The sequence below is a fragment of the Lissotriton helveticus genome, chromosome 5_1 (genome assembly GCF_964261635.1).
Source record: "Lissotriton helveticus chromosome 5_1, aLisHel1.1, whole genome shotgun sequence".
Classification (NCBI taxonomy): Eukaryota; Metazoa; Chordata; class Amphibia; order Caudata; family Salamandridae; genus Lissotriton; species Lissotriton helveticus.
In genome coordinates, this window is record NC_136065.1 from 1,267,403,853 (window position 1) to 1,267,430,214 (window position 26,362).

Consider the following 26,362-nt stretch of genomic DNA (forward strand, 5'->3'; position numbering starts at 1 on the left):
CCCATGGGCAACAGGTATATCCTGGTCTTGGTGATATCCGACTTAGGCACCAATTTCATATCGAAGTATATGACATCCCTTTGTAAGTAGTGTGGGCGACCTACAAATTCATCACTCCGTACTGTTCCCAAGGTAATGGATTAGTGGAGAGATTCAACCAAACCCTTAAAGACATGATCAAAGGTCTGTCAGAACCGATTAGGTATAAATGCCTCGTCTGTGCTTAGAGGGAGGTACAGCACAAGTCATTAGGGTTCAGTCCCTTTTAATTGCTGTATGGGCACTCTGTGAGAGGACCTCTCAGTCTGGTGAAAGAAGACTGAGAGACAGCTCTCAGGAAACCTCCCCAGAATATGTTTAGTTACATGCTGGCTTTTTAGAAATCAGACTGTGCGTTCCAGGAACTCTCAGGCGAACCTGGAAGCCAGCCAGGAAGAGATGAAATGCTGGTCTGACCAGAATACCTCTCTGGTTGAATTTTAGAAAGTGTGAGTCATGGCCCCAGTAGAGCTGTGAGGCTCCAGGATAAATGGACTGGGTCTTTTGAAGTGGTGGAGCGCAAGAGTGATGTCAACTATCTGGTGGACTTGCAAACTCCAAGGAACCCTCTAAGAGTACTCCACATTAACCGCCTCAAACCTCACTTTGAGAGGTCTGAAGTAAGCATGCTCCTGGCGAAAGAAGATGGGGTGGAAGAGGAGAGTGACCCTCTCCCTGACCTCCTTTCTCCGAAGCAGCACGATGGGTCAGTAGAAGGTGTGATCCTCTCCCCTACACTGACCACAGAGCAACAGGGCAACTGTCGCTGGCTGTTTGCCAGCCTGTTCTCCCTCACCCCAGGTGTTACTCACTGGTGTGTCCATGATGTGGACACTAGGGATAGTCCTCCTGTAAAACACAAAATGTACTTGTTGACTGACAAGGTTAAGCCCAGCATCAAAGAAGAGGTTTCTAAGATGCTGGAGCTAGGGGTGATTGCGCCCTGCATCAGTCCTGGATCATAGGGGTCTCAAATCCATCACCAGGACTGATGCACACCTCATCCCCAGAGTTGATGAGCTCATAGATCATTTGAGACCTGCTAAGTGCTAAGTGATTCAGCACTTTTGATTTGACGTCTGGGTACTGGCAGATAGCCTTGTCTGATGGGACCAAGGAGAGGTCTACATTTTCAACCCCGGAAGGGCATTTTCATTTCTGGGTTATGCCTTTTGCGTTGAAAAATACCCCTGCCACTTTTCAGAGGTTGGTTAACCAAATTTTGGCTGGACTGGAGTTTTTCATTGCTGCCTACCTGGATGACATTGCAATCTTTGGTTCCACTTGGGAGTAATACCTGCAGCACCGCTGTGAAGTGTTTAAGGCACTGCAGAAGGCAGGCCTCACGATCAAGGACAGTAAGTGCCAGATCGGGCAGGGATTTGTGGTGTATTTAGGGCACCAGGTAGGCAGCAGCCAGGTGGCGCCCCTACAACCTAAGATTGACACCATTCTGGCTTTGGAGTCCCCCAATCACCCAAGACCCAGACTGAGGTTAAGACCTTCTCAGGTCTCACAGGTTAATATAGGAGGTTTGTCAAGGGCTAAGGCACCATTGTTGCCCCCTTGACTGAGCTCACTTCTAAGAAGTAGCCCAGGAAGGTGATCTGAACTGATGCCTGCCAGACCATTTGATACCCTGGCAGCCATGTGCACAGCACCCGTGCTCAAGGCACCCGACTTCTCCAAGGAATTCTTAGTGCAGACAGATGCTTCAGAGCATGGTGTGGGAGCGATGTTCTCACAACTGAACAACGAGGGCCTAGACCAGCCCGTTGTCTTCCTTAGCAGGAGGCTAGTCCACAGGGTACAGAGGTGGAGTGCAATTGAGCTGTGAGCTGTTCTCTGAAGAAGCTAATACCCTACTTGTTTGGACTCACTTCCGAGTTCAGACAGACCATGGGCCCCTCGAATGGTTGATGCTAATGAGACGTGAGAACCCAAAACTGTTGATGTGGTCCATCTCCCTATAGGGAATGGACTTTACTGTTGCACACCGCCCTGGCACAGAACACACCAACGTTGATGGTCTGTCCAGGTTCTTCCGCATTAGTGAAGAGAACTCCAAAGAGGGTGGGTGGTTTTCCCTACTTTGAGGTGGAGGGGATGTGTTAAACGTGACATCCTTTGGCAAGTTTCCCCAGTCTTTTTGCTTCTGACCTACTGTATTTTTTTAGTACTCCGGATATTGTTTTTGCTGGATTAATGTTTCTGTGCACTTTAACACTGCTGATCAGTACTAAAGTGCCAGTGCTCCCACTGTAAATTGTGTTGATGGATTGGTGTTTCCATGATTGGGATATTTGATTTACTAGTAAGTCCCTAGTACAGTGCACTCTGCGTGCCCAGGGCCACTAAATTAAGGCTACTAGTGGGCTTGCAGCACTGGTTGTTCCACCCACACAAGTAACCTGCAGTGTCTGATCGCAGTTTTCACTGCCATGCCAACCTGGCAAGTGCACCCACTTGCCAGGCCAAATTTCCCTTTGTATACATGTAAGGCACCCCTCAGGTAGGCCCAGGTTATCCACCATGGCACGGTGCAGTGTCTGTGAAAGGTAGGACATGTACTGGTGTATGTGTGTGACATGTCCTGATAGTGAAATACTACCAATTTTGTTTTAACTTTTGAAAGGCTATCTGTCCCATAGGCTAACATGAGAGTTGCTTTGTAACATGTCACAAGCATGACTTTCCATTGGGATAAGATGGAGAAGTGGAGTTTAGGCTTCCTGAACACAGAATTTAAAGATACTTCTTTTAGTAAAGATGATTTTTATGTAGTGTGTTTCAAAATGCCACTATTAGAAAGTGTATCAAGAAAAAGAAGGGGTTCGGCCGATAAGTTGCAACCTAGACTAGTCCCCCTAAATTTGATCAATAAAAACAATGTCTAGGCGCCAAATTCTATATCCACAATCGAACATAAAGGACCAAACATTTCCTTTTAAATGGCCCTTGTGATTTATTTCACTTTTCTTCAATAATAATCTCCCCAAAAAATTGGAACATTTCTTCACATGTCTTTTTGAAGGGCAAACTTTTTTTGCAGTTAGACTGTACATTTCAAAACACATTTTGACATCAAAATCAATATGACCACCTATAATGACAAACAAGAACAATAAAGTTTTTTACAATTTTAGAGCAAAATGAAAAATGGACCAGTCCTACATTTAAACAGAGTGCCACCCGGTGGAAATGTCATTGGGTTGGTAATGCAATATGTCCTGCCAGTGTAAGCTACTGGGTATTATGCTAAGGGAGTAGGCACCCTGCTATGTCTCCCTGCCATTGCCAGTTAAGTACAAGTATTCATCCTCCAGATGATGGGTCAACTCATTTCAAACCCTCTGTAATTATTGGGGTTCTCCTCAGGACCGGGACCTGGTCAGTTCTTCAAATCTCCTCATGCTGTCAGGAGTCTGTGGAAATTTCTTGTTGAAAACCACGTGTATTCAATCATCAAATTTCAATGGTCTTTCACCATTTTTCTGTTTCAATTAATGTGACTCCAAAGCTTTCACTTTTCTTTAAACTCGGGCGTGTTTGTTATATATCCTCTGCCTGCAAGTCTCCAGCATCCACGCGATTCAGTGTTGTTCTTCTCCATTACTCCTCATCTCGTGGTTTTAGAAAGTGGGCATTTTCTTGCTTAATCATCCTGTGTGCCTCTGCCATTTGTGTATTTACTGTCTGGGTTCAGAGTGACAGGAGCAGGTATGTGCATTTACACTAGACAGACTCAAGGGGGGGGTTGGGGTGTGCTCTGCCTTTCCTGGGTGACTCAAAGCCAGTTTCAGAAGACCTAGCTGTATTTGGAATAGTGGGAGGAGTTGTCACTTGCACCTGAATGACAGTGGCTGCCTTCCACAAAGCTGTCTCCCCCCTCCTTGAGTGAACCTGGTCTGAACCCTTTTGGATCAAGAAACCTCAGAAGAAGAATAGCTGGAGAAGCTGTGAGGAGAGACTACCACTTTGCTGTGTGCATTGCTGTGTTAGCTTGCAGTGGCTGCATCTGTCTTGGGCAGTGAAAGGACTGGACTAGACTTTCTGCATCTGCTTTCGCTGACGTTCTCCAAGCGCTTGCCCCCTTTGAAAGAAGCCTCAGGAACAACAAAGACTTCAAGCTCATCTACTACCAGCACTGGGAAGGTGCCCTGCAGAGGGCACCACCGCACTTCGCACCGCAAACCCGGTCTTGCCGCCACCATCGAACCGCTGCGTGCACCGTGACCTGTGGGCACTGCACTGCACTCCGTACCACCTCGCTTCACACCGCTGCTCTGTATCCCTGACGCCGCCATCAACACCGCTGCCTGCACCGTGACCTGTGGACACCGCTTGTGGAGAATATGGAGCACCGTCCCACCTCGCACTGGAGCCTTGGTCTCACTAACAACGCTGCTACAAGCTGACATCAACGCTGCTGACTGCACTGTGGTTTAGGGGCACGGCTTGTAAGTTACACAACAAACAGCCCCGTCCCACACCTCAACCTTGGCCCACCGACATCGACTCCAGTTCGTCACCTGACAACAAGGCTTCGGCAATGACGACAGCGCTGCCTGCACCGTGACCGGCTAGCACCGCAACAAGCACAGCCCCACTTCGCACCGCAGCCCTGGTCTCACCACGCCACTGAACAACATCACAGGTCAGCTGCCTGCACCATGACCTGAGGGCACCGCATGCCGCACTGATGCACTTTGTACTGCAGCCCGACGCCCGCCAGCACTACCGACTTTGACAGTTTGACCTGTAACACATGTGACTTCAAGGGCTTGCCGACCTCTGGAACCAACGCCTGCTGACACCGGCTCATCGCGAGGTCCCTGACGCCCTGCATTTCTAAAGGTACTGTTTTGTGGGTCTTCCCGACACCGTAGCTGGCCTGCAATGCCGCGGTCAGCCAGAACTGTTGGATATGTTTGTTCATGATGCTTGAGACCCCAGACTGAACTATTGACTTCAAGGAATTGTTTTTAATGACTATTTTTGCTTTATGAGTATTTTGTGTAACTGTATGTTGGATTCTTATCGTTTTGGTCTTAGTTTACACTGATAAATATTGGCTATTTTTTTCTAAAACTGGTGTGGTGTCCTTTTGTAGTGTTTTCACTGTATTACTGTTTGTTATGTGCTAATGCTTTACACACTGCCTCTGAGATAAGCCTGACTGCTCGTGCCAAGCTACCAATCGGGTGAGCAGGGGTTATTTTAGAAGTGTAACTCCCTTATCCTGGCTAGGAAGAAAGGTCCCTACTTGGACAGGGTAACAACCTGCCAACTATAGACCTCCATTTCTAACAAGTCAACACTTTGAGTTCACAGATGATAGTTGAGATCTATTAATGGAGACACAGAGAACATGTAGTACTGTCGTTAAAGAGGTTCAAGTTTATTGTTATTGCTCTGTTAATCAAAACCATTGCATAGATTAAATATGAAAAACATATTCAATATCAGACAGCACCGTACGTCAATTTGCAATATCAACTGCAGCAAGTGTGACTAAAATAGAATGAGTGGCAATGAGTAGGTAAAATACATAGAAACATTAAAGTGCATTCTAAGCAGATCAACAATTCTTTACTGCCCTCAACAACAGTTCCCAATAGTACCCATTGACTCACCATGATGACCAACTTCCCAGCAAGCATAAAAAAAAATTTGAGACTCTAACCAGTGGGCTTTGTTCAGAATCACATAATAAAGTGCAGCTTCCTACAGGTGAAAATTGTTACAACAAAGTGTATAGAAGAGCTGATTTTCACGTATGAGCTACCCTCTGAATGTGCAAAGCCACAAAGGGGGTACAAGAGGAGGGGGTTTGTTTGGGCTCATTAGGATTCAGATCCCCGAAAAAGCTGGAGAGGTGCTAGGGACAGTGCAGGGACTGTTGATGTTCGGACTTTTTTTCCCTCCCTTCTAGAGCCTCATTGGTATGTGCAGAACCACAAGGGTATGTAAAGGATATAACCCAAACACTAAGTTATTTGATGAAAATGTGCAAGGCCTTCACGGGAGAGCAGAAAGAGGAATATGCATAGACTCAATAAGATGCAGCTTCCGAAGCAAACAGATAAAGTGTTAAAAGAAAGATCTAGCCGATAGTCTTAACACAAGTTGTTAATTTTGGGGCTTCTCCATCTCTTCTAGAGTCTCATTGTCATAGACCAAAACGAAACTCTTACCTGCACTCCGATCGCTCTAGCGCTGTTACTAGACCGTCCTTCTATCTTTGGGCTACACCCACAAGGGGCGTTCCTGCAGAGGAGGGAGGAGTTATCAGGAGGCAACCACATACTTAATGGCACCCACAGCGCAGGAGCAAGCGCTCTAAGGTACTCGCTGCTGCCTGTTTGTTGTGTGTGCTTTTAAACTTTGATATGCGTTTTTAAATTTGTTAATCTGAACTGCACTGTGCCAATTAAATTTGAATTGTGTCCCAAAACTAAACTCTTACCTGCACTCCGATCGCTCTAGCGCTGTTGCTAGACTGGCGTTCTATCTTTGGGCTACACCCACAATGGGTGTTCCTGCAGCGGGAAGTAGGAGGAATCAGGAGGCAACCACGTACTTAATGGCGTCTGCAGCGCAAGAGCGCTGCAGATGCGCCGGTGGCACGCCAAAAGCAAGCCCGTCCGCGGCCACCAGTGGCCTGCAATTATGCCCGATTTCTACCCTATATCCCGTCTAATTTAAAGTGCCTACACACCACAGATCAGTCACTTATTGCCTCCATGGGCTCTAGACGGACTAGACTGGGAATTATGGAAGTAAGAACCTCCTTCCCAGAAATGGTGCAACCAAAACATGAGACACTTATTATTCACATAGGATCCAACAAGAAATGTGTTAAAACCGGGCAAACTGAGTTATCTATCCTTTATTTAAATACCTGTACTTTGCCTAAACATTAGCTTGATGTTTTCCATCTACTGGACTCAACTCAACCGGATGTCCTCTTTTTAACAGAAACATGGCTATCAGAAGAAACTGCCCCTGATGTTTTGGCCGCACTTCCCAACAACTACTATATCCTGCATGCAAATCGCCCTACAGGAAGGATTGGTGGGGGAGTTGCTGCCATTATACGTCAGGAACTGAAATTCATCTCATTAACCCCACTGGCTTTAACGTCCGTAGACTATCTAGTTATCAAACTGGTGTCGCCTTAGGCTCCTCTAATATGTGTATTATTATATAGGCCTCCCAGAATATGCCTCTGTTCCCCTACTCTCCGAGTGAACAGATGTCCCACCTTATTACGAATCATGCAAAAATATTGCTGATTGGTGATTTTAACTATTGGGCTAAAGACTCATTGGGTGGAGCCCATTCTAGAGAATTGACTGATTTACTTAATGGTCTAAATTTCAATCAGCAGGTAACCTCTGCCACCCATATTAAGGGGCATCCCTTGATCATTTTTGGACAGCCAATCTCACATTGTCTGCACTGACAGGCTCCCCATGCATTTGGTCCGACCACCATATAATACAATTTGACATGACCAATATAACTATGGCCAAGCCCACAGCTGCTAAATGACTTATGGCTAGGCACTGGAACAATGCTGACAAAAATCTCTTGCTGTACATATTAATTAACAGTGTCCCTGATACCCAGAGATCTATTACCTCCAATGAGGAAGCCCTTGCAACCTGGCTAACAGCAGCCAGCAACAAACATGCACCTCTCAAGATGATAAGATCTGCGAGACGCCACAAAGCCAGCAATGGTTCTCCACAGACTTAAAATTGCAAAAATTAGCCCTCCGTCAATCGGAAAGGAGATGAGACGTAGCTACTCCCCTGACAAAAAAGAGAGTTACGCAGTCCAACTTAAACTATACAAAAAGTCGATCTCCACAGCCAAGGCCACTTATTTTTCTTTGAAAATTCTTAATTCCTCCAACAGGTCAAAGGAAATATTTTCTATCATCAGTGAACTATCCAACCCCAATAGAGTTATAGTAAAACCAACACCATCTCAAGAACTATGTAACTTTCTTAATACCTTTTTCATAGACAAAATCAGTGCCATCAAAACTAGCATCTCTACCTGCAATACCTTTAAGACACACCCATTGGTGACGGAAAATGTCTCTTCCCTTGTCCAGTTTCCGGCTATAGACCGTCTCATGCTCTTGGACCTCCTGTCTAAAGTAAAATCTGGGTCTCCCAATGACAGTTACCCACCTCACATCCTACGAGAAGTTTTCTCTTCTCTCCCGAGGCCTGCCCTCTCTCTGCTCCATGAGTTGCTGTTTCAGGGCTTTGTACCAAGTGACTTCAAAGAAGCGATTATTGTTCCCCTTTTAAAAAAAAAAGTCAAGGGCTGATCCCCAGACATTGACTAATTATCGTCCAAATTATCTGCTTCCCTATCTGGCCACGGTACTGGAATCTTACGTGGCAAAATGCCTCTGTGACTTTATTGAACAATCAGAATATCTCGACCCCCATCAAGCAGGATTTCGTCCAGCCCACTCTACGCTGGATTCAAGATAGCCTGGGTGATGAGGATTATGAATTCGAAACCCGTCCCAGGATGCTTGTTTCCGGTCCAGGGAAGACATGGCTTGGCAGTTCTGGCTGGACTGTTCCCATGAGGCACATGGTCAGACTGATTTGCATATGGCCATGTCTGAACTGGGGTGGTGGAGTGAACTAAAGAATGGTGATGTATTAAACCCAGTTCAGTTGACTGGAGGTGAGTGTTTGATTTGCTCAAATGCTCCGTCCATCATCCCCTTTGGTATCACTCTACAGAGGCAGTAATATTGACCGTGCTGGACACACTTCGGAAGGACCGTGATAGAGGTTCTCCCCAGGTTCTGGTGCTGCTGGTTCTTTCTGCGGCATATGACACGGTCGACTATGTTATCCTGATCAACAGTGTCCAGGACGCCGGCCTTCAAGGTTCAGCTCTTGGCTGGATAAGGTAGTTTCTGGAGGATCGTGTCCAGTCAGTCCACGTAGCCCAGTTCACGGCAGTTAACGCCTTAACCACGGCCGCAATTCCGGCGCTGTGCGGGCGTTCTAAAGGGTGGGCGGGCTGCGCCGGCCAACGGTCGTTCGCAGCCCCAGGGAGGGAGTGCTCCCGTTGGCCGACGGGAGCACGGAAGGGGCTAAAATGACTATAACTTGTTGAGTACCCAAGGGTTTGTTATTGTCACTTCATCTGTTCAACCTATATCTCAGTCCACTGATTCGCTCGCTACAAGAAAGGAAGGTGTGTACGTACAACTATGCAGACGATCTGCAATTAATGTTTACCATCAATCACACTCCCAATTCTGTGGCTGAGTTTCAAGCTACCATGCTGTACATCCGTGATTGAATGAACAGCAACCACCTAAAACTCAATCTGGACAAGACCGAACTCATCACAATAGGAGGCACTCAGAACCATTGGATTTCCCATTTGGCCAATTGCGGTGGGCTCCCCCGTTCCATCATAATCGCCTTGGGGTGATAATTAACAGTGACCTGACCATGAAAACCTGAATTGGGTCAGTTACTTCGACCTGCTTCTTCCAGCTGAGAAAAATAAAGAAGATTAGCAGACTCCTCACCAGGGAGGCATTGATACAGGCTGTTCTAGCCCTGGTCATATCAGGCTTAGATTACGCTAACTCTTTCTATTTTGGCATCCCATTATACCTTATTAAACGACTGCAATTGGTACAGAACCAGGCAGCAAGATTGATTTTTCAGCAGCCTACATGGTGGCATGTCTCCCCCATTATGAGATAACTGCACTGGCTTCCCATTCCTCAACGATCGGCATTCAAAGTCTAGCTTTTGTCCTCTGTCTGTGAAAACGGAGCAAATGTGACAAGATAACAAGATTTAAAGGCATTTTTACTGCTCACAAAGTTAATGAGCAATAAAGATGCCTTTAAATCCTGTTATCTTGTCACATTTGCTCTGCTTTCAGAGTCGGAGGTCAAGTAGGTTGCAGTTAGGTCGAGGAGATTTTTCAAGGTACTAGTCCTGCTAGACTAGTACCATTATTTGGATTTTTCGAGCCCTGAAGCTCAAAATTAATCTCCAGCCTCGTCCAAAGGCACGTACCCACTCGCAACCTGCGTTCATTTCACATGAATCCGTTGGCCATACCCCCTTACAAATTGAAACTTCAAGGTGACAGCAGGTTCACTGTGCTGGCGCCGAGATTTTGGAACTCCCTTCCAGCTGATATCAGAGCTTGTACAGACCTTATGAGATTTAGAAAGCTCTTTAAGACATGGCTATTTACCCAAGCGTACGTCTGAATTTGGCAACACAATTAACTAACAGGGCTACAGCAGATCCTATAAACCAGCGCCAAGAAACCAACTGGTGTATGTGCTCTCTATAAATTAATGTAACATAACAAAGACAAAGCCATAGAGGTATGAAAGGTAAGCCCCAAGCAGAAGAATACTATGAAATCCATATACTGGCAGTCTGGGAATTATACAGTCGTGATCAGAAACAGAATTAACAGCAAGCACAAGCATCATTAAAGAAGAGCATTGATGGAACTAAAATGATTTTAGTCCTCCAATACAGGACAAACTTAGAGTGGAAACAGGATGTATGCGTGGATGTAAGGTAGCTGTCATGAATTGGAATTTACTCATAATGCATACCAATTGGTATGAAGTAATCATTTTTAATATTACGTATTTCCACAATTTGTAGAGGAAGACAAAAAGAAAATTTGTTGATTATATATTTTTTCAATGTTTTGGCGTGGCAAATCAAATATACAGTTGCTGTAATGTAGAATATAATTGAAGGAAGAAGGATTAAATATTTTCAGAACATTGCAATTTTGACAGGTCCACAGAAGTAAATTTTTTAGCCTCTAACTCTCCAAGATATATTGTTTACAGGGGAAAGAGAGAGGTTGTGAGAGAAGGCTCACAGTAAGCCTTCTCTCCCTCCTGCTGTGGAGGCGGGATTCTCCAGAGCTTCTGTGTCTCATATGGAGCTACCAAACGAAGAAGGGCTGTTAATCATTGCTAAGGGAGAATCAGACTTATTTCAGCATCTTTTCACGGCTCCTTTGTCTCTGTTTGATATTAGTAATTTGCTACCATGAAAGTCTGTTCGCAGCAACCATTAAACATATACAGCAGGAGTTTGTAAAGGCTCAGAATGTTCTGAGCCGTGGGGATTTTAATCCCCCGTTATATTTAGGACTTTCCTTTTTCATGGGGTGAAATGTTCTACTTGCCTTAAAACCTGCCAAAACAGCTTTACCAGCCTATAAAGTCCTGCTTCCTTGTCATATCACGCTGGAGCGGGCCTTTAATTACTGGTATAGCACGCTACAGTCAGCTATAATGCGATATTAGAACATTCGAATGTCGACTGCTCCGTTGAAGACAAAGTAGTAGCTCCGGGCTTATAATGGCTAGTATACGTTTTCTGCTCCAACATGCCAATCTTTGTCTTTATATTTCTCCCTTTTTAAATTTAGAACATTCCACCAACATTCTACCCTTACTGGGTGGAATGTTCTATTAGCCTTATAGTCCTTCTGACTTAGGCTATTCCGGTTGTTAATGGCCCTCTTCCTCCTTATAGGCCCTTGCCTACGTCTCAGGCATATAACTCGGGATCAGGGCCATTAACAACCGTTATAAACTTTCTGCAGTTGGCTATATTACAACTTTGGAATGTTGAGAGATCCATCAAAGACAATGAAATGGCTGAGAGCCAATAATGGCTGGTACTTACATTCTGCTCCAATATTTCCAAGCTTGTCGTTCTGTTTCTCTATGTTTATTTTAAACATTCTACCCTAAGTGAATGGAATGTACTAATAGATATATGCCTCCTGCTTCTAGTTTGACACCTGGGAAAGACCCCGTTACTTGTCATCCTCAGTTCCCACCCAGTGGAATTTCATCACCTATGTCTTTCCCCCTTTCTCCATGTTTCTTCCACTGGTTTAAACTGATCTAAATGTTAATTTCTAAATGACACTCTTAATAATAAACTGGTAAGTTCCCAGTGAATGAAACAGACAATTAACACCGAATGGTACTAAGTGCATTGTTTATTAATGGCACGAAAAGGAAGGCGTTTCCATACTTTCATTCTCATTTTAAAATGGCCACTTACTCATGGATAACATGGAGTCAAGCTATCCAGGCTGAATGAAGGCTGATAGCCAGAAACCGGTCCTTGGATGCTTGATTCCGGTCTGGGAAAGACATGGCTTGGTAGTTCGGACTGGACTTTTCCCATGAGGCAAAGGGTCAGAGCTGATTTGCATATAGCCAGTGTCTAACCCAGGGTGGTGTGGAGTGAAAAAAACGATGGATTTAGGCCCAGATCCTTGTACTGGGGTGAATGTATGACATTGTTCTACATTCTGTCCATCAACTGTGTTTTTTGTAATTTTCACCCCAAGTGGGCTGGGTATGCTCAGACGTGAGTCCCAGGCTCTCCACACCACTGGAGTCAAGCTATCCAGGCTGAATGAAGGCTGATAGCCAGAAACCGGTCCTTGGATGCTTGATTCCGGTCTGGGAAAGACATGGCTTGGTAGTTCGGACTGGACTTTTCCCATGAGGCAAAGGGTTAGAGCTGATTTGCATATAGCCAGTGTCTAACCCAGGGTGGTGTGGAGTGAAAAAAACGATGGATTTAGGCCCAGATCCTTGTACTGGGGTGAATGTATGACATTGTTCTACATTCTGTCCATCAACTGTGTTTTTTGTAATTTTCACCCCAAGTGGGCTGGGTATGCTCAGACGTGGGTCCCAGGCTCTCCACACCACTGGAGTCAAGCTATCCAGGCTGAATGAAGGCTGATAGCCAGAAACCGGTCCTTGGATGCTTGATTCCGGTCTGGGAAAGACATGGCTTGGTAGTTCGGACTGGACTTTTCCCATGAGGCAAAGGGTCAGAGCTGATTTGCATATAGCCAGTGTCTAACCCAGGGTGGTGTGGAGTGAAAAAAACGATGGATTTAGGCCCAGATCCTTGTACTGGGGTGAATGTATGACATTGTTCTACATTCTGTCCATCAACTGTGTTTTTTGTAATTTTCACCCCAAGTGGGCTGGGTATGCTCAGACGTGAGTCCCAGGCTCTCCACACCACTGGAGTCAAGCTATCCAGGCTGAATGAAGGCTGATAGCCAGAAACCGGTCCTTGGATGCTTGATTCCGGTCTGGGAAAGACATGGCTTGGTAGTTCGGACTGGACTTTTCCCATGAGGCAAAGGGTCAGAGCTGATTTGCATATAGCCAGTGTCTAACCCAGGGTGGTGTGGAGTGAAAAAAACTATGGATTTAGGCCCAGATCCTTGTACTGGGGTGAATGTATGACATTGTTCTACATTCTGTCCATCAACTGTGTTTTTTGTAATTTTCACCCCAAGTGGGCTGGGTATGCTCAGACGTGAGTCCCAGGCTCTCCACACCACTGGAGTCAAGCTATCCAGGCTGAATGAAGGCTGATAGCCAGAAACCGGTCCTTGGATGCTTGATTCCGGTCTGGGAAAGACATGGCTTGGTAGTTCGGACTGGACTTTTCCCATGAGGCAAAGGGTTAGAGCTGATTTGCATATAGCCAGTGTCTAACCCAGGGTGGTGTGGAGTGAAAAAAACTATGGATTTAGGCCCAGATCCTTGTACTGGGGTGAATGTATGACATTGTTCTACATTCTGTCCATCAACTGTGTTTTTTGTAATTTTCACCCCAAGTGGGCTGGGTATGCTCAGACGTGAGTCCCAGGCTCTCCACACCACTGGAGTCAAGCTATCCAGGCTGAATGAAGGCTGATAGCCAGAAACCGGTCCTTGGATGCTTGATTCCGGTCTGGGAAAGACATGGCTTGGTAGTTCGGACTGGACTTTTCCCATGAGGCAAAGGGTCAGAGCTGATTTGAATATAGCCAGTGTCTAACCCAGGGTGGTGTGGAGTGAAAAAAACTATGGATTAAGGCCCAGATCCTTGTACTGGGGTGAATGTATGACATTGTTCTACATTCTGTCCATCAACTGTGTTTTTTGTAATTTTCACCCCAAGTGGGCTGGGTATGCTCAGACGTGAGTCCCAGGCTCTCCACACCACTGGAGTCAAGCTATCCAGGCTGAATGAAGGCTGATAGCCAGAAACCGGTCCTTGGATGCTTGATTCCGGTCTGGGAAAGACATGGCTTGGTAGTTCGGACTGGACTTTTCCCATGAGGCAAAGGGTCAGAGCTGATTTGCATATAGCCAGTGTCTAACCCAGGGTGGTGTGGAGTGAAAAAACGATGGATTTAGGCCCAGATCCTTGTACTGGGGTGAATGTATGACATTGTTCTACATTCTGTCCATCAATTGTGTTTTTTGTAATTTTCACCCCAAGTGGGCTGGGTATGCTCAGACGTGAGTCCCAGGCTCTCCACACCACTGGAGTCAAGCTATCCAGGCTGAATGAAGGCTGATAGCCAGAAACCGCTCCTTGGATGCTTGATTCCGGTCTGGGAAAGACATGGCTTGGTAGTTCGGACTGGACTTTTCCCATGAGGCACAGGGTCAGAGCTGATTTGCATATAGCCAGTGTCTAACCCAGGGTGGTGTGGAGTGAAAACAAACGATGGATTTAGGCCCAGATCCTTGTACTGGGGTGAATGTATGACATTGTTCTACATTCTGTCCATCAACTGTGTTTTTTATACATTTTATGTATGTCATATTTTGTTTTTTACTAAAAAAAAATTACAAATCCTTGTAAATCTACAGCAAATGTGAAGCAAATCCAGGCCTTTGTATGGACGGACTCCAGTGTGTGGTATTTTTCTTTGGTGCAACTGGGAAACTAAGTTTAAAAAAAAATATTTTCTAACTGTGATGTCTCTATACTTGACTATTAAACATAATCTCTTGGATCCGGATGTTGGTCTGGTGAAGAGAGCATTGGATAATTCTCCATCTCATTTCTTGCAAGACATCGGGGTGGTTGCTATTTATGTGAGCTAGTCTTCCTGTGTGGTTTGTGTATCATACTTCTTTTTTTAAATTCGTTTTATTAAAAGATTAAACAAAGACAACTGCAGTGACTGCAAATATTTCTGACCGCAATGTAAAAACAACCTCATCCACTGACAAAGTCTCATCATGATAGCGACACATTGACATTGGACCATTGTGCCAACACTACACAGATCAATGGTAAAATCCATACCTTCAGCATTATAACACATCATAATTAATATCCACCAGAGGTTCCCAGAGCTCCCTTCATAAGCATTCATATTCCCCATATTTTGGTCCATTTATTTGGACAACTCCTCCTCACATAGACAACCCTCTCAGCCTGCATCCACCAATCTGTGTTTCAGCTTCCACAGATCACTCACCTTTGGCAGACCAATTAAGTCCCACTTATCAAAACCTCTTTGTGTCGCCAGGGTGATCAACTTTGCCATAACCCATAAGGAGGTGGCCTGTGTGATCTTGTCCCTCCATACCATTACATGAAGTGTGGTGTGACAGAGGGCTACAGTAGTCACGGTAGGGCTGAGAGAAGGTACAGCCTTTCAACCCCCATAGGTGGCTCTAAGACAACCCACTGGTCGCATGTTGTCTCTTTCTGATAGATACATCTGCCGTGTGGATTCCTCACCTTGTGAATATCCCCCTTGCGCCAGCAACGTTCGGAAATTTTCTTCGTAGTACGCCGACGTGGGCGACGTCACAGGAGCACGGCATCGCGCGCGACTCCGTCTGACGTCACCGACCCTACATCAGGCCCACGCCGGCGTGATGACGTCAGTTCCCTTTTTTCCGCGTCTTCGACGCTAACGGTTTTCGGGATCTTACTGCGATACTTAGTATCTTTCTGTTTATTAATAGACATTGTTTCTCTCTTGCGACTTGATTCTTCTCCGAAGATGTCGTCGAGGAAAACAGGCTTTAAGCCGTGTAGGTCTTGTGCCCGCACGATGTCCATCACTGACCCACATAAGGACTGTTTGTGGTGTCTTGGTTCGAGTCACGACGTCAAGAACTGCAATTCCTGTTTTAAGATGAATCCGAAGGCACTTCGAGAACGTGAAGCTAAATTACTTTTGGCTAAGGTAAAACAGGATTCTGGACGTTATTCAAGATCGACGTCACGGAGGTCGAAGTCGAAGCAAAGGTCTCGATCGAAGTCGGTGTCGGCGTCGAGATCCAGAGCGGGTTCGAGATCTGGTGAGGATACGAGATCTAAAGAGAAATCGAAATCCAGGGAAAGATCGAGGTCTAGATCTAAATCGGCTTCCGGTCACGCTTCGAGCTCCTCGAGGAGAAAGCATAAGAGGAGGAAACACAGTTCGAAACATCATTCAGAAAAGGAATCCTCTGACTCGAAGAGAAGGTCTCATAAACATCGTAAAGACTTTATCTCTCCTTCTCCTGCTTTATCGAAAGAAGGTTCTCCGGCCCCGGAGCCAGAACCGGAGCCGGATCCGGATCCGATGTCCTCGGAACATGAAGAGGAAGAAGAAGTGATTCCTCAAGAACCGACTCCAGCGGAGACTCCTGCGGATCCGGAAGGTCAGAGTGAGGGTGTGTCGGGGCGACCTCCATTGGATCCGGTAGGTCTGTACCCTCCCTTTCCTGGTCCTGGACAGGATCCCTCGCATTTTTTAAATGCAATGTTCGGAGTATATTCCAGGGCAATGTACCCCACTGGAGCACCTGTTGGTCCCATGGGTCCATTATCATACAATCTGGGTATTCCTCAGTCGTATGCCCCAGCTCCGTTTATGCCATTCATGCCGGCGCCTCTTCCACCATGGCTCCGTACGGCTCCACCGAGGTCTTCGACTCCGCATGCGGCTTCGCCGGCTCCGGATCGACCTCGCAGTCGAGATCGAGGTACCACACCTGTTCATGACTCTCGTCCTGCTCCGGCTCCTCGATCGACGTCGGAACCGGCTCCGTCGGAGTCGTTACCGGATCCGTCGACGTCGATTCGATTGGAGTGGTCGAGGCGAAGAGCTCAGCGCCTTCTAGAACAAAAGGATGATGAGAGTTCTGATGTGGAAGAAGGCGAGCTTCCTGATCATGACGATGATTTCGATGAACTTCGGGATGCTAGTGGTCTAGAACTCTCTCCTGAGTGGGTTCTGCCTTCAGCTTCTGATGCTCCATCTAGAGACGTGGCACCCTATCACGTGGTCATTAGGAAGGCTGCTGACCTTCTTATTTTAAAGCTGCCCACAGTGGAGTACAAACCCAACATCCTCACTGAAGTCTTACATTCTCCTTCTTCAATTGTGGAACCTACACTGCCATTTACTGATGCCTTGACGGATCCAATAAAGGAGATTTGGAAGAAGCCCTTATCTGCTCCTGCAGTTTCAAGAGTTATTGCAAGACGCTATAGGGTGGCTCCTGATGACCCTGCATTTCTTTCTACGCATCCATCTCCGGAAAGTCTTGTGGTTCAGGCGGCTTGCTCTAATAGGGCTGCTGGCTCCTTCCCTCAAGTGCCAGCTGACAAAGAGTCTAAAAAATTAGATCTGTCTGCGAAGAAGACTTTCTCTTCTGGGAGCATGGCTCTTAAATCATCAAATGCTACTTGCCTTTTAGGTAGATACGTGCATGCGCTAATGGACTCAGTGAAGCAATTATCATCAAAACTTCCTGAGGATGATAAGAAGAACTTTAATGAGGTTGTCTCTGACACTCAGGCTGCTGCCCGCATGGTCATTCAAAGCGGTATGGACACTGTGGATTCTGTTGCTAGAATTATGGGTTCATCCATTGCGACCAGGAGAGCCGCATGGCTAAAGTCTTCAGATTTTTCTGCGGATGTGCAATCTACATTGCTGGACTTACCCTTTGATGGAACTGGCCTTTTCGGTAAGAAGGCTGATGTAGCCTTGGAAAGGTTTAAGGACAGCCGTGCCACCGCTAGATCTTTGGGTCTGCAGATGAGAGGATCGACGACTAAAAAGTTCAAAGGATTTGGCAGATCTTCTTTTCGTCCCTTCAAGCAGGGCCAACAACAACAACAGCAACAGCAGCAAAACCCTCTATATAGATCCTATAGAGGTAAACAGAGGGGTCGTGGACGTGGACGTCAAGTCTCCTCTTCCTCCACTTCCTCCAATAATGCCCAACCCCCACCCGCATCAGCAAAGCAGCCCTAGATCCACCATTCTGGATCATGTAGGGCCAGTAGGGGGTCGGCTTACTCATTTTCTACGAGATTGGGAATCGGTTACATCAGATCTTTGGGTTCTCAATCTCGTAGAGAATGGGTATGCACTTCCTTTTCAGGAATTCCCTCCCAATTACCCTCCTTGCCAAGGTTATTGTTCGGAGGACCACCTGCTTCTCCTGCAGGAGGAAGTCCTGGCACTGTTTCGAAAGGGTGCGATAGAGGTGGTTCCAGAGCAGGAGAGGGGTCAAGGGTGCTACTCCCGGTATTTCTTGATTCCCAAGAAGGATGGCAGGCTTCGGCCTATCCTGGATCTCAGGATTTTGAACCTCTATCTCAAACAGGAGAAGTTCAAAATGCTCACCCTTGCTCAGGTTCTTCTAGCGCTGATGGAAGAAGACTGGATGGTGTCGATCGACTTGCAGGATGCGTACTTTCACATCCCAATCCTGAAGTCGCACAGGAGGTATCTCCGTTTTACGGTGGGATCGCAACACTACCAGTTTGCGGTCCTTCCCTTTGGACTTACTACTGCGCCTCGAGTCTTCACCAAGGTGATGGCAGTGGTGGCTGCGCATCTCAGAAGGTCGGGGATTCCTGTATTCCCTTATCTAGACGACTGGCTGATCAAAGCAGAGTCGCCGGAGATGGTGCTCCATCATCTGCAGGAGACAACTCAGTTGTTACACAGGTTGGGTTTTTCGATAAATGTACCCAAGTCTCACCTGGTGCCCTCCCAGCGCAACCTGTTCATAGGTGCGGTACTGGACACTTCTGTATGTCGTGCATTCCCTCCACCTCAAAGAATTCACGACATTCAGGAGATGATTCCTTTATTCTACAATGGAGCGGTTGTTCCGGTCCTGAAGGTCCTTCGTCTGCTCGGTCTGATGGCTTCTTGCATTCTGTTGGTCAGTCATGCACGCTGGCACATGAGGGCACTCCAGTGGTGCCTCCGCAGGCAGTGGTATCAGCACAACGGAGATCTCAGGGAGTCAGTGAAGATCTCCGGGGAAGCTGCAGCGGATCTGTCTTGGTGGAGCGTGGAAGGCAATCTGTCACAAGGAAAGCCTTTTCAGCTACCTCCATCAGTGGCCACAGTGATTTCGGATGCGTCCACTCTCGGGTGGGGTGCTCATCTGGGAGACCTGGAGGTCAAAGGTTTTTGGTCTCCGGAAGAAAGGTTGTTTCACATCAACCTTCTGGAATTGAGGGCGATACGTTTGGCACTCAAGGCCTTCCTCCCTTCCCTTCGCGGTCGTTCGGTTCAAGTCCTGACGGACAACACGACTGCGATGTGGTACATCAACAAGCAGGGAGGAGTAGGGTCGCAGTGTCTCTGCAGAGAGGCTCTGCGTCTCTGGTCCTGGGTTCAGGACCATCAGATTTGTCTGGTGGCAAATCACCTGGCCGGAGTTCTGAACGTTCGTGCAGACAGTCTCAGTCGGCAGTTCTCTGCCGACCACGAGTGGAGGCTTCACCCAGAGGTTGTTCACGACATCTTTCGGATGTGGGGGACTCCTCGGGTGGATCTATTCGCCACTCGCGAGAATGCTCACTGCCTTTCGTTCTGCAGTCTCCAGTATCCGATGCAAGGAGCATTGGGGGACGCGTTTCAGCTGAGTTGGGGAGATCAACTCCTTTACGCGTTTCCTCCCATACCTTTGATTCCTCGGGTTCTGAGGAAGATTCGTCAAGACCGGGCCCAAGTCATATTGGTCGCCCCGGATTGGCCAAGAAGGGTGTGGTACTCAGACCTTCTCCGCCTCTCCTCTCACCCGCCGCTCCGTCTCCCTCACAGGGCAGACCTCCTCTCTCAGATGGAGGGGCAGGTTTTACACCCCCACCTCCAGACATTACACCTTCATGCCTGGAGATTGAACGGGGCAACTTGAGTTCTTTTTCTCTCCCTCACGAGGTAGTGGATGTCATTCTTTCTGCCAGGCGTGACACCACTAAGTCCATTTACTCCTATAGGTGGTCTAAATTTGTTTCTTGGTGCAGGGAGAGAGATGTTGACCCTTTGAAGGCTCATTTGTCTAATATTTTACAATTTGCCCTTTATCTGGCGCAGCAAGGTTTGGCTGTGGCCACGGTCAAGGGGTATCTTTCTGCCTTATCGGCATTTCTATGTTTGCCGGATCAGCCATCTCTCTTTAAGTCTCCGGTGGTTTTGAGATTCTTGAAGGGTCTCATAAATATGTTCCCTCCTACTCCTTTTGTTGTTCCTCATTGGGATTTGAATCTTGTGCTGACCTTCTTAATGGGTTCTCCCTTCGAGCCCTTGCACAAGTGTCCATTGAGGCTTCTATCTTTTAAAACGATCTTCCTCGTTGCAATCACCTCGGCAAGGAGGGTAAGTGAGCTTCAAGCTCTAAGTTCCAAACCCCCATTCCTGACCATTCATGCTGAAAGGATGGTTCTCAGGACCAGGGCTGCTTTTCTGCCTAAAGTGGTGACTCCTTTCCATCTTGGGCAGTCCATTACCCTTCCTACCTTCTATCCTCCCCCTCACCCGTCTAAGGAGGAAGAGAGACTGCACCGTCTGGACCCTAAGAGGGCGGTGTCGTTCTATCTGGACAGGACTAAAGACTTCCGGATGGATGACCAGCTGTTTGTTGGTTTTGCTGGCTGCAAGAAGGGCAGAGCGGTGCACAAGCGCACACTTTCCAGGTGGATAATCCTGTGCATCAAGATCTGCTACTCTCTTGCTGGTAAGGACCCTCCTGAGGGTATTAGAGCACATTCTACTAGAGCAAAGTCTGCAACATCTGCTTTGTCTAGGGGTGTACCTGTTGAGGATATTTGCAAGGCCGCGACTTGGGCCTCCCTCCACACTTTCGCGAAGCATTACTGCTTGGATACCGAGGTGAGGAGGGATGGCCACTTCGCGCGCTCTGTCCTCCAAGACTTCCTGGTGTAGCAGAGTGGGCACCCTCCTCCGGGAGTGGGGACTGCTGTGGGAATCTATTCACAAGGTGAGGAATCCACACGGCAGATGTATCTATCAGAAGAACAAGTTACTTACCTTCGGTAACGCTTTTTCTGGTAGATACTATATCTGCCTGTGGATTCCTCACTGACCCACCCGCCTCCCCGTTGTCCACTCTGCTATACCTGGTCTTTCTGTATATATGTTTATACTATTGATTTAGTTCTATTTGTACTGTGTACATTGTATATTTGCATATTTGCTGTCGTTGGTCCGTCCGTGTGCCTCGAAGGCACGGAAAAAAGGGCGGAACTGACGTCATCACGCCGGCGTGGGCCTGATGTAGGGTCGGTGACGTCAGACGGAGTCGCGCGCGATGCCGTGCTCCTGTGACGTCGCCCACGTCGGCGTACTACGAAGAAAATTTCCGAACGTTGCTGGCGCAAGGGGGATATTCACAAGGTGAGGAATCCACAGGCAGATATAGTATCTACCAGAAAAAGCGTTACCGAAGGTAAGTAACTTGTTCGTCCATCCTATACAGCAGCTCCCCCTCTGGGAGATGGCCCGATGGCTAACAGCTGTCATTTGTGCTGCCTAGGAGCACTGTTTTATTTCGGGAAGCGCTATCCCTCCATCAAACCAACTTCGCGTGAATTTCTGCAGGGATGTTCGAGGGAGACCTCCATCCCAGAGAAGGGTGCGTATTTGCCCGTCAGTCGCCTGGAGTTAGGACATTTGGACAGGATATGGCGTATTGTGGAGTGCATAAAAAATCGAGGCAGAGCCATCATTTTGAAAAGGGCAGCCCTTCTTAATAGTGACAGAGACAAAGCCCTCCAATGTTGAACATCCAGCCTAAGTCTAGTCAAAGCGGCTCCAGAATTTGCACGTAAAAGCCTGCTGCTCTGCAGTAATGAAAATCCCCAAGAAACGAAATCCACCTGTAACTACCTGGGCTTCACAATTGACCCGCAATACTGGTACTGCCCCGCTAAGTACAACATATATTTGAGATTTTTTCCAATTAATAGTGTAACCAAAGAACCTCAGAAACAACATGAACACATGCATAATTCTGTATCATACTTCTTGATTTGTACATACCTGTTGCGTTTATTTATCAGGCCTAACTGTGAGATGTAAATTGCCTGCCCACCAAGACCCTTCCCTATGATGGCCTTTGTTTCTGTTGCATTTTTAAATCATTCAGAACAGGCAAACCAGTTTGATCTGTCATCTTACACTAAGGATAGCTTCTGGGCCTCTCTTGAAATGTCTCCCTGGCTGCCTATTTGAAAGCTTCTTATCTTTAAATTACTCTGTCACCTACACAGAGCACTCTAAACTAATGGCTCAAACTTCCTTCACAGCCGGGTCAGTTTTTACTAGCCTCTTAGGGCTCTCAGATCCTCCGATTTGGGCCGGATGACCTCTTATTGAATTTCTTGAGTCAGGATAGAGTCAACTCCTTTTCATATTTGGCCCATTTGCACTGGAATAAACTACAGTTTACTATCCACTCCTGTAAGAAACTTGATACTCCTCAAGATATGGCTTTTCTAGTGGGGGGGCCATGATGGGTATCTTTATGACAGTTACTTCTGTACTCTAAAGAGCTACCATTTCACTAATTTTCAGAGGGAAATTTGCAGATAACATGTTCAGGATGACATAAAATACTACATGGGGTAGGGTATGGTGCCCTTCACGCACAAAGGGTAGCACCAGGTGTAAATATTGGACTTCCTGAGCCATTCATCAGTACACTCTTGGACCTTATAGAAAAAAGACTGCCCTGCTGCTATTAGAGGAATATCCTGCTCTCTGAGAAGGAAAACAGGACCTGCTTTCTTCATCCCAAACTGAGGTACTCCCATGGTTAGTTGGCTGACGTCCTATTTGAGCAACAGTGCCACAACAATCTCCAGAGGCCTCCCTACAACTGCCCGGCTGACCTAGTAAACTGGACCTGTAACTGGACCTGCCTGAGTCCTGGTGGTATTGGCTGGAGTGAGTTCCTGATTCCCAAGAAGTGTCTTCCCAGGTCCAGAAGCCTTGGCTGCCATCAGTTGAACTCCTCCTGAGAAGAAAGAAGCGATCCTGACGTTTTGAGCCGAGACGAACATCATCATGAAACTTCAGTGAACCCGACCCTTCACGCAACAACAACCACCAGTAGCGACCGGCAGGCAGAATCTGCGCTTTGTCCTACAGCAATGACTGTAAACAGTGACTGCTGATTCGCAGCTGCAGTAGAAACTGTTTGTGTTGACTGACTGGATCTCCCCACTACAGCGAGACCATCCACAGCGCTCAGCCTGCTCGCCATGCCACATTGACAACCTTCCACAACACTCTTGTTGCTCCTCGTGGCATCCTCCACCGCGAACTGAACTCTTTGCGCCAGACTTTGACAAGGTAACTTTTTTAGCAGGACTAACCTCACCCCTGTATCTTGTCCGCACGCCATGGCGATTGGCCTTAACATGTGGATTTTCTAGCATGACCAAATGACCATGAGTGATACTTTGTGCTTTTTTATGAGCTATTTTCTCTTAAAACATTGGTATTCAGTGTCTCTGGTTCTATTTGCTGGATTTGTGTTGTTACAGTTCCATTTTATTTATTCGAATTTACTCTATTTGTCTAAATTGTTTGAGATTTTACTAGTGGTATGTTTTTATTTTATAATTGTTCGTGTGAAGCATAAATATTTTGCAAATGCCATTCAAGTTAAGCCTGACTGCTTCGTGCCAAGCTACCAGAGGGCTAAGCACAGGTTAATTTAGTGACTTTTGTGGTTCACCCTGACAACAATTGTGGTTGTTTCCTGTTGGGGGGAAGGGGGCTTCCACCCCATTCAATGAATAACCCAGATTCTTACTCACGATATCTGTATTTACCTCAGCAGTATTACCAACTGGTAGTTCCTCAAAATATGGAATTAGTGCAATAATATTTGAGTAGATAGAGTTTTCACACAAATGCATTTTGTTTTACTTGCTTTCTGGAGTATTCCCTTCGTGTGCTATACATACTGATTTTTATATAAACTGTTTTTTGCAAACAACTTTTACTTATTTTTTTTAAGCATCTGTGAGCAATCAAATCTGCCCTGAATTAGTGTGTGCTTCCCAATTTTAAATGTATACTTTTGGTAACATTTCTCTTATTTTTGAAATCCAATAGGTGATGAAAGCAGAAACAGAAAAAAAAACATTGGCTACAGTGGAGTATGTATGGAGAACACAACCGTATTCAAAGCTTTCCATGACAAAGACAAATTAAATGATATCAGGGGAATTGAAAATGGAGGAAACTCTAGAACTGATCTGTGGCCTGAAAGTAATCAGAAACTGGGAACAGAGATAGCTACTCAATGTGAAAGTGGTTTGATCGACCCAGAATTTTTTGAACTCTGCCGTGGAATCACTGACATGGAGGGATCCAACACTCACAATGATTTTGAAAGTAATCTGTCAAATGTGCATCTTCCTTCAAGTCAACAAAATGCACATATTAATGTTAGAGGACATGCCTGCCCTGAATGTGGGATATTTTTCAAAACAAACCAGCATCTTTCTCGGCACCAGAGGACACATTCAGGAGAAAGACCTTATCATTGCTCAGCGTGCGAAAAAAGATTTAGTCGCAAGTACCATCTTAACGAACACATAAGAATCCACACAGGAGAGAGACCTTATCAATGTACTGAATGCAAGAAAACGTTTAGCTGGAAAAAAAATTTCAATAGGCATCAGAAAACTCACACAGTAACATTTTAAACAACTCATCGGGGATGCTTTATCTTTATAGAATACTTGGTTTACAAGGTTACTCTTAGGCACAGGATTGACACCCTTCAGACTCTGAAATGATTGTTCGCAGATTATATTACAAGAATAGTAATACATTTTTACACTAATATCAACCGACTGACAAATCAAAACACTATGTAAAAACTGGAAATACATTTAAAAACATTAACCCTAATGGAGATAATCCCTTGTGGTACTCATGTAGGCATTATTTCACTCAAAAGAAAGGTCAACGTTTACTAAATAGAAGCTGAGAAGAGGACACCTATGAACACATTTAAGCATATTATTTATCTGAAAGTAAAATGCTAATAATAGAGCATCTACATTTTTATATATTTCGGGGGGATTGTACCATAATTTAAAATTTTAAATACTGTACAAAAAAAAATCTTGGGGAAATTGTCAACAACCAAAATATGTACAAGGTAAGAATATATAGGTAAGTATAGGTTTACTTTACTCCACATCTGTGCACCTTGATGACATATGTACATATTATCGAGGTACGTAGATGTGGAGTTAAGATTAGTAAATCGATGCTTATCCAAATATACTTACTGTCACAATGTTTTTTTTTGTCAGTATTTTTGCTACTCTGTTCTTGTGTAGCAGGATGAATTCTGCAGTTGATATTGTGTCATACAACCATCCATAACTCATCCGTTTTATTTGCTCCTTGACTTTGGACATCAATTATGGGCTTATTTGTAAAATTGATTACTGAATATCCATTTTAGTATGAGGCCAGTTTAAGCTCCAGGCTTTGCAGGACATTGAGTAGAGGTAGGTGTGATCTTTTCTCAGATTAAAGAAAAGTGAGCAAAATTCAGGAGGCGTTCTGATATACAAAGACTGGGTTTTACTGCCCTTCGCACAGTGCACAAGTGTGTAAAGTTGCAGTGGTATATTGCAGGAAGAGTATAAAATAGCCCAATTTTAGATTTAGCAAAAGTTGCCTGCTATTACGTCTTCGTCAGTGCTCGCACAAAATATGGCTGTTCTACATGACGCTCAGCCTTGTCCTATGGAGTAAATAAAGGTAAGCCAGCTGTGCCTATCCTAGGATTTGTATTAGGGGTTTATACTCCAGGACAAATTTCTACATGTCGGCCACCGCTCACGAGTCAGACGTGTAAGTGGTGTACTTTAGTGTAAAACATGTTAAACATATATCATTCTATATACCTTGTGAACCCTTGCTATTGTCTTGTTTCACTAGGCATTAGGAGTTGGAGCAAAACTAAAATATGCTAATTTAGTACATTTTACTTTGCTCCAAATCCTATATGTCCCTGGCATGCCCTCCTTGCATAGATTCACAGGGTTTTGCCAAAAGAGTTTTGGGCACTGCACGAGGGTCAGCTCTCAGCACAAAAATATTTTACGTGTGAAAGGCAATTTCTTTC

General features: G+C 45.9%; 1 protein-coding gene across 1 annotated transcript in view; it reads left to right on the forward strand.

Annotated features, from left to right (window-relative positions):
- The window catches only part of LOC144755283 (uncharacterized), a 66,480-nt gene extending 40,699 nt beyond the window's left edge, over nt 1-25,781 (forward strand). Inside the window, exon 3 of the mRNA XM_078644060.1 lies at nt 24,325-25,781. Within this exon, the coding sequence (XP_078500186.1) occupies nt 24,325-24,920 (596 nt within the window). The 3' untranslated portion in view covers nt 24,921-25,781. The remainder of the gene's footprint in view (nt 1-24,324) is intronic.
- The last annotated feature ends 581 nt before the right edge of the window (nt 25,782-26,362 follow it).